Consider the following 9585-nt stretch of genomic DNA (forward strand, 5'->3'; position numbering starts at 1 on the left):
TTCCTTCAGAGATAGTGAAATCTCCCGTTTATGAAATTATTCCTTATCCCGACGAAAATAACAATATTTTAACAGAAAATATACTTGATAAATATTTCATATATGAAGATAAAATTTTTAATAAAGAAACAGGAAAAATTGTAATCGATGATTGCATAAATGGAATAATTAGACAGGAAAACACTGAATGTAAATACACGAAAACGTACAAAAATTTCCAAGTTAATTTTGTTGAACCCAATATTTTATTGACATGGAATATCCCTAAAACATTGCTTAATCAAAATTGCATTAATAAAGAAATTTCTATAGTCGGAAGTAACCTCATTAAAATCCTTAATTGTTCGATACAATTAGATGAATTCACTCTTTCAAATACAATGTTAGATTATACACAGAGTGTTTACATAAACAATAATGTAACAAAATTAGAACCATTGTCTTATATTCAAACAAAAGAAATAATAGAATCACATACAAAATATTATAATGTATTTCAAACAATTACTTTAACAACCTTTGTAATAATAATTATAAGCATTTTATTGTATTTATGGTATAAATTTAAGAACATACCAAGAAAACTTATTGTAAAATATATAAAACCAAAGGAAGAAACACCAAAAAGTACAGAAATTGTAAACGATCTACCCAATCAAATTAACATAGAAGAAAATGTAATGTTATACCCAAGATTATCGACCTGAGGACAGGCCAAATTCAACGGATGGGGGAGTGACATATCCATAGCACCACATACTCCTATGTACATGTCCACACACCCACACATACACACACACATTATGCATTCACCCTCAAGACACCCTCTAAGAAATAAGAACCCAAATTTAATTGTCAACAAGCCAATGGAAAATTACCGAACTATAAGACAAAGGAAATTTCCATGTAACAAAAAACCACAGTCTGTAGACTAAACAATTAGAACGAGCCGCTGTTCAGACTATCGGCCCGTTCCCACAATTCAGGATGCTCAGATTTCGGGACCCAAGTCTGGAGTCCAAAGTCCAAATTTAGAGAATCACTCAATAGCAATAAGTCCCACTCACAAAAAGCTCTAAAGCTTAAAACCGAGGTATGATCGTAAATGAAGTAGGAGTTAGAGAACGAGTTCAGTTTGAGATTTGTCAACAGCAAGTCGGTGTTCTTCCAAAATATTGTAACCAGTGTAAATTAAATTAAATAAAGTTTTTTTTTAAATACACTTATGGTGCAGAAATCTAATTATATATAACTGATATATATCAGTAAACGATTTACTAAAAAAAATTAAAATACCTGTTTACTGACTCCAAGCTATTAAAATCCTTTTATGTTATGAATCAGAAGTTGTTTTATGTTAGTTCTATTCAGTTATGTAATAAAAAGGTCTGTAAGTTTTGGCTGCTATGCACAAATGTTGTGTCACAAATGATGTTGCTGTTGTTGTTTCTCAAATTGCATTTAAACACAAATACTTTAAAATAGTTCAGTTGAACTTTTTACTTAGCAGTAAGGCATTACAAATTCCTGTATTATTTTTGTGCAATCTTTTCAAACTAAGGAACCACAATATATATGCAAACACAATATATTTTAATTAAATGAATCAAGTTTGACTGCAGTCGACAGTGATATAATATTAGTTTCACATGTTTGCAAACCGAACCGCATGGTTTAAATAAAAATAAACTTGGTTACTATTTCAGTAGAATTTCGTGCGTGTTTTATTAGTTCATAATGGATTCGTGCGATCACTTAACGTCCCCAGATCTCGACGGTGGAGTTGATGCCGCGGTTGACCTGGCCTCGCAGGTTGACGGTACAGAAGCGGTAGCCCGGACCGCCGGAATAGAGGCTGGGATTAGCGCCCGAGTTGTTCTTGAAGTTGTCATAGACGATCACCGCCGAGATGTTGTAGTATCCATTGGGATAGTTGACGTTCACGTTCCAGTAGTTGTTCTTGATGGGATTGCGGGCCTCCAGGGTGCGGGACAGCAGGTAATCGTTGCTGTTCCTGCGCCCCCAGGTGGCACTGTAGGCGTGGCAGCCGAGGATCACGGCCAGGACAATTGAGAGGACGAGCAGAATACGCATGTTGGTTTCGTTTAACGTTCTTGGATCGTTTGGTATCAGCTGTTCAAAACTCTGGGCCTTTTATACCTCCTCGCAGCCAAATGAGTAAGACAATGTTTACAAAAGCGCTACGCTTTTAATTAACTTCTGTTACAGGCCGGGGGCTTATCGGTCCCCATGAAGTGGGCATGAGGGCGAGAGTCTGGCAAAAAAAAAACGAAGCCAAATAGTGCAAAACGAAATCAAAGTATAAGAAACCCCCCGGCAATCAAGGGGCACCGATAAGATTACCTGACTCACGCCAAAGGTTGTGCAAAACAAGGCTGTTCCGATACTTTCTTGGCCTTCCTGGAAATATTTGGTTGGCTTATCACTAACCGCAAAGCCCTCCAGAATGAACAATTAAAGATCGGAACAAATCTCAGCTGCAGATTTCAGCTAAAAGATATCGGTTCTTAGGAAACACTTGGTATTATAAAGTAACTGAGGACCTTCTTATCAAAGTTTTCTGTAGAGCTAAGATACCTCTGCCAATTATTAGTCAGAAACTAAGTCCCCTTAAATTTCGCCATGTGACTTAAATTAACTGATCCATATACCATCAATTTAAGTTTTCCATTATTAACTTATCATAAAGCTTGGTGAATATGAATGCAACTTTCCCAAAGTGTCAAATGCCTTTTGACTTTGTTTGACAATTATTAAGTCATGTCTAATTAATTAAAAGGTGAAGTTTAATAACAGCTTTAGCTTTATGTTTAGCTAAAATGGAAATCATATGAACTTTCTCAACGATGAATATATGTATGATAATAATAGCCGTATCATTTGCCAAGTATCCTTTTACAAAGCTAAGTTCAAATCTAACTTAAGCTGCAAGCTGTAATTAATATTGTTTGAACTGAAACTTGGCTGAACCTTAATTAAGTCCAGAGATAAGTCCCTTCACGCTTGTGGCATTGCGTTCGTGGTGATGATTAATCTCCAACGGAATGCATTCAGAGAATTACTATTTAAGTGGGGTCCTGGGGGTGGAGTCCTCATCCTTATCGCCTGCTTTATGGATCGAGTTGCTGGTCTGGTCCTGGCTGCATATTTATTGCGAATTACCACGGCCCGCAGTCACTTGCCTTGGCATAAAATCTCATTACTTGCAGCAGCCGTGGCTGATAAGGGTGGACGTATTTGTCACTTATGAAAGGGATAATTCGCCACGCTCCCCCAGGATGCTGCCCCCCCACTATATTCAAAATAAAAAAAAAATGATATATAAAAACCCCACAATGACAACTAAGGGAGACAAAAGTAGCGACAAATGCCTGAGGGAATGTCGGGGGACCCGGGACCATTATGTTCCCATTGCCATTGCCATTATCCGATTGCAGTCTGTGCCGGCATTTTGTGCAGCAACTTGTTAATCACATTTTATTGACACATCGCCGGTTCTCGGGGGAATCGATTTCCACTTTTAAATTGGCCAAATTAAGGGCTGCTTTTGCTTTTGCAAGGCCCCTTTTCAGTTTGACTGTTACATGCGTTCGCTTGATAAGCAATTTGTTGTAGACTCACCCAGACTGGTTCAAACAAACATGAAAGACAGTTGCACTTCAAAAAAAGGTGTTTAGTTTAAGAATTATAAAAAAAAAAATAAATTAATAATTAAATAATTCTGGTAAGCCTTGGGAGATATTACGACATGCTAAAAAGGTTATTGTTGTTTTAAATGTTACTGCACAGAGAAAATTCTGAAGTTCTGATCTGAGTTGAAAATGTTCTTAAAAATAGAACAACATTTTTGAATTTGAAAATATTTGTATTTTTCTTGAATCAAGTTGACTTGGCGGTATTTACATTGTATATGTCAACAAATAAACTTTTAGTCCAGTCAGTAGTATATACTTATCAAAAAGTTGTTAAATAAACTAAAAAACCAAAATGTACTTAGACGGTTTTTAAGAACGAATGTTCTCAATTCAAGAACAATGTACTTGAATAATTCTCACTGTGCGAATACACAATTCAAAGACAACTGCTTAAAGTTTATTATATCATAGACCTAGTCCACCTAGATAACCAAGTGTTTTTTAGTTCTGGGAATTTATGGTATCAATGAATTAAAATTAAGTTATTGAAGAACCTTATGTATAAGGTAAGTACTTATTATTAAAGAACCTTATGTATAAGGTAAGTACTTATTCTGCTTACAGAAACTAAACAAGATCTTTTATTGGACAAGCCATCTTGAAACCTCTGTATATCGTAATACTTTATTTTGAACTTTAAACTTTTATCTTTTTTTTTCAGTGCACACACATGCACTTACCATCGCCAGATTCGACAATTGGCAAATTTAAAAGCAATAAACGTACAGAAAGCAAATTTCTGGGTTTATGCCTCGTTCTCGTTTAGCCTTTTTTAACTGCTTGTCAGGGGCGCTCTTTTAGGGGGGTGAAAAGGGGGGTGCTGCGACCCCAAGGGGCGGACGAACGCGTGCCGACAGTATTTTCCAGCGCTGGCTGGTTCCACCCTCTGGGATTGGGATATGTCTGGGATTCCATCGCAAGCTGCCACTGCCATTCAAAAGAGGACTTCCCTTTCATTTGCGCTTTCAATGCCAATCGCTGGCACGACACTTTCCCTCTGCCCCCCTTCGGCTATGTATGTATTACCCCCCTAACACCCCACACCCCTGAGAACCCAGAGTTCAAGCTGCGCTTCGGTAAAATGTCAAGAGCGGAATGTGCACTTTTGACAGTTTCAGTTCATTCGCCGTACCCCCGCTGGAAACCCCAGTCTAACCCTAAACATCCCCTCGACATCCGCACACATGGCAACCCTGACACGTACCCCTAATAAAACTTTCTCGTCGAAACGAAAGAACAAAGTCAAATATTAGGAAAAAAGTGGAATATGGCAGCAGCAGCAGCATTGTATTTTATTTTTTATGTTTTTAATGTGTTTTTTTGTGCCGTCCAAACCTCTCACAACCTCTGAACCCCTTCCTCCGCACGAAATTCGAGTTTAGTTGCTATGCTAAACAATGGAAAGTTGAAATAATAATCCACACAATCACAATGGGCAGACTTATTCCTCCCGTAATTTTGCATTCAAGGAATTTTTCATATTCGAGTGCTTTTCATAAAATTTGGCCTTGCTTTAAATTCGTTTATTTGTTGGGTTTCATCTAGTTAAGTATGCTTGATGTTGCCAAAACACCAGAAAACTTCAGGTTTTATTAAAATAATTATTAGTGGGTATATTGAAGGATTTCCATAACAACTTTTAGAGGTATTCTCATGTTTATTTTGTTTCATTTCGAATGCTTTTTATTTGATATAAATAAATTGGGGAAATGTTTTCGCGTTTCTAACATTTTTTTTCCCAAACTGACTATTATTTTGCCAAACGACCCACTAGGTCATAGAAAACATATTTATTATGATTTTGTTTGAGTGTGTTTAATTAACATTTATGGAATAACATAAAACGCTAATGGACTTAATGTATTAAACTATTTATTAATACACTTACTTGTGTTTGTTTTATACCGTATAACTAAAAATGTTTAAATTAGACCAGTTCCTTTTTAAGGATACCTATTCAGCGGAAAGCTAAATAATAAAGATTTATTTGTTTAGGTATTAGAAAATTCTTGGAATATTTCAGGGTCTTCAAGGAAAAATGCCAACTAGGTTTACATTATAGGTTGTGTGATGCAGTTGGCGGCACTAAAAGTTGGCGACTTTTACCAATATTCCTGGCGGTGTGGGTCCTGTGCTTAGTATTTTCCTTTCTTTCAGCCATATGCAAAATGGCATCTGGCCAGGCTTACTGAATGTCCCTCCTGCAATTGCTAATGAATTCTCTAAGCGATAACAGTGCAAAAAGAATTTAATGCGCCAGCAGCAACAAAGCAAAAAAGGTAAGGCAAACATAATGAAAGCGGGAGCAGCGGAAACGGAAGCGGCAAATACAAAAGGAAAACGTAAAGCCGAAGCCAGGGCGTCAAAGTTGTTTGCCCTTTGTTGGCGTTGTTGCTGCTGTTGTTGCCATTGTTGCTATTGCTGTTGTTGTTGTTAATTGCCGACTTAATGGCGCTTTAATTAAATCGCAACACTGCAGGCGGCCCAAGTTGGAAAATGAAGGGGGGTTTTTGGGGGAGTGGATGGAGGGGGGGATTTGGTGGCGGGGCTGCTGGAATTCTTGCACATGGCGACTTCCGGTTAGTCACGAGCCAACCCTCCGACCAACTTGATTTGTGACCCTTTGTTAGTTGTAAACGGTCGAAAGTTGTAAACTGCTTTTGCCATTTTATTTTATCAATAGCCAAACTGCCAGACATGCGAATTTGGCTTTTTTATAGCTAGGCCTGAATTTTTTTAAAAACTAAAATAAATTACTATAGAAAATATTGTTTTATAAAATGTATACTTAAATTTGTATAATTCCTAGTATTTTAATTGATATGCTCTTTATTCGCAAAATAAAAAAAAAATTTTTCTTTATTTTGGACAGTAAAAAAACAAAAAACAAAATTCATCAAGACAAATAAAATCAATAAACTGAAAACTAAGGCACAGTAATCGTTTTATATATCATTTTTCAAGTCATAATTGATTAATTTTCTTAAAATGTAAGCCTACACTTAACTTTAAATTAAATATTTTAACTTTAGTAAGACTTATAGTTAGACAAAAATGAAGCTGAAGGCTTAAAAATATCTCAAATAAACTCCACATGTGTGATAAAAATGTGTTGCTTGCTTTTCAGCGACTTCAAATGAATCACAGATATTTTGGTATAGCTTGTTAATGTTTTTATTTTCAGTACATTTGTTATCCTTGGCTGTCAGCACCGCCCACAAATTACTCAGCCAAATGGCCAAAAGCTGCAGCTGGCGATAAGTTGGCGTTTGCTGTTGCGGCAGACACAACTTCAGATTCGATCTTGGGCGCACCGAATGTTTAATTGCCGGTCTTGCTGTCTATCAAGTTGAATTATTCCAGTGGTTTATTGTTGCTCGCCGTGCAGCCGGGTGTAAAATTTTAATTAATGCAACTGCAGCATATAACTAACAAACGGCAAACAACGAAACCCATTTGCGCTGTCAAATTGATGAACTTCCCCAAAACAATTGGCAGTCGCAAGTCTGGCATTGCTAGTAGTTTTTTTGATCATTGTTTTTCCTACAATATTTACGTTTAATCAAATGGAAAATCCACTGCGATAACTGGAAGCTGTAATAACAATCCAGTGAGCCTTGTGCCCGAGAACTCGTAAACATAATCGCAGTTGCGGGCTTTCCGCTCGTTCGAAAAAGGGGGGAATCTATTTATTTTGTGGTTTGCAGTTCTGCGGCCTCGTCATCTGTATGTGTAAGTTTATACATCATTTTAATTAAAAGCGGTAAAAAACACATCTGCTGCAGTGGCAGTGGCACAAGGCACAAGGCACATAATGCACAGCAGATAAAAATGCAATATGCCCGCAATACCGCAATTTGTTTAACATTCCGGGCAAACGCGGACTGCATAAACAATTAAACCGATTGAGTTGAAAATGGTGGGCGAAAAAAATGCACTGTGAAAACCGCAGGATAAAAACACACATTATAGTGTAATCTAACATTTCGATCATTTGCCACCAAAGACCGCCTGATATGTTTACTCATATTTAATTGGTTTAGTGCCTGGCGGTATCGATTTCCGGCGCGGCCACGGGCACGGGCATAGTGCCACAAATCATCTGAATTCATAAATAATAAAGCCTTTTTAAATGATTTAAAAAGCGTTTTGCATATTTCATGCCTGTTCTCAGCTCCTCTGGCTGCCAATTAAATGCTAAATAGATTAAAATAGCAAAATGCTGCGATAAACGCAATCAGGAATTCTGATTTATGCCTGCCAAATGGGCTTGTTGAACCCAAGCGAAGGCAGCCAACCTCATTTATCAATCAACGAGCACTATCAAACAAACAGTTCAGAACCATACAGTTCAGGAATTATAGTTTTCAATTAAGCATATACTTATTTATTAATTTGTGTAGCGGAAATGTTTATTTTCTTGTTAATTATAGATTATTGTACTTTTTAAATTAGACCTACACTACATTTTAAAAAGATTTCTCAATGACTTAACTTTTTGTAGCCCATCCTTAAAGAATATAACCTATATATACATTTTTAGAAGACCATATTTACACTCTCAACATAAGCCGTGTAATATCGTGTAGATATGCATAATTCATAAGCCCCATCTAATCCCGCGATCTTATCAATGGAACCCCCGCAAATCGAGTGGACAGACACTCATAATGCGTCAACTAATTGCTCATTAATTCCCAAACATGATTTCCAATTCAATCAGACTTGGCTAATTACAAAACTTAATCCCATGGAATGGCCGCACAAACACCTGTTGGTATATCCGCGTCGGAGACTTCCGCTTCTCGCACTTCTGATTTCCCATTTTCCCCGAATAGGGGGCACACACACAGGGCCAACAATGTTGTTCCACGACAAACGTGGCCCCGGATTTTCCCATTTAGCTTGTTTTGTTTTCCGATTCCTTTTTTTTTTGCCGGCTCAGGGGCAAAAACACATAACGCCGCTTTACCCCCTCCTTGGGTCACGCCCCCTCTTGTGGGGCTGCCAGTCAAAGTTTGCCGTTATGAGAACGGCTGAAAAAGCGAATGTCCAGTGACAGGTCAGAGGGCGAGAGCAAAAAAGATTGAGTATACCCGGGGTAGAGAGGGCTAAGTGGGTATACACCATCTTTGGATGCCGTTTGGAGCGGGAAAACTGACTTTTTCAGGTCAAATGCGACACATAGAAAAGGATATTCAAGTAAGAAATTTTAGATATGAAAAAGTTTTTATGTGTTGCATAATAGAACAGGATGTCATCTCCGAGAATTTATTATTATACAGGCTGTACTTTAATTTTAATAGTTTCTGTATAACATTTTTTAAGACCTTATATTTTAGGGTACTATAAAGTCGACATCCTTGAGCTAACATTCTTTGTAATTAGAGCGGCACAAACGAAGCCCATGAAGAAGGGGTAACGTGGGGTCAGCAAATGCGCATCGCTCAGTTTTTGACACGCACGGCAAATATGTTTGTCTGAGCAAAGGAATGGTGGACCCTGTACAGGAGCGGTTCCAAAAAAGGCAGGGATGGCGTCTTTAAACCTTTCTGAATACAACAAGAGAATTTAATAGTAAATCAATTCACTTCCCTTTAAAGATATATTAAAGCTACCTCTTATCAGAGTTTTTATATACAACTGTCTATGTATTTTAGAATCATTCATTAAGTAATAAAAAAATTCATTTAAAGGTATTTGAAAATATTTTTTTTTAATTTAAGCAGACTAGTATTAAATAAATAAACCACATTTTGTTATAGACTTAAAAATCCTGCTTTGATTGCTCATTTTATATGCTCGACGACTGAAGTCTGGGCCAATTTTGTTAAACAAGAAGAATTTTCTTCATTCTTAGGTAATGCAA

General features: G+C 37.1%; 1 protein-coding gene across 1 annotated transcript; it reads right to left on the reverse strand.

The window, feature by feature from the left end:
* Positions 1-1694: 1694 nt before the first annotated feature.
* LOC119551691 lies at positions 1695-2136 on the reverse strand. The gene has a single exon (XM_037861160.1). It carries the CDS (start codon positions 2092-2094, stop codon positions 1756-1758), a length of 339 nt encoding a protein of 112 aa, XP_037717088.1. The 5' UTR covers positions 2095-2136; the 3' UTR covers positions 1695-1755.
* Positions 2137-9585: the final 7449 nt, after the last annotated feature.

Source organism: Drosophila subpulchrella, chromosome 2R (assembly GCF_014743375.2).
Source record: "Drosophila subpulchrella strain 33 F10 #4 breed RU33 chromosome 2R, RU_Dsub_v1.1 Primary Assembly, whole genome shotgun sequence".
Lineage (NCBI taxonomy): Eukaryota > Metazoa > Arthropoda > Insecta > Diptera > Drosophilidae > Drosophila > Drosophila subpulchrella.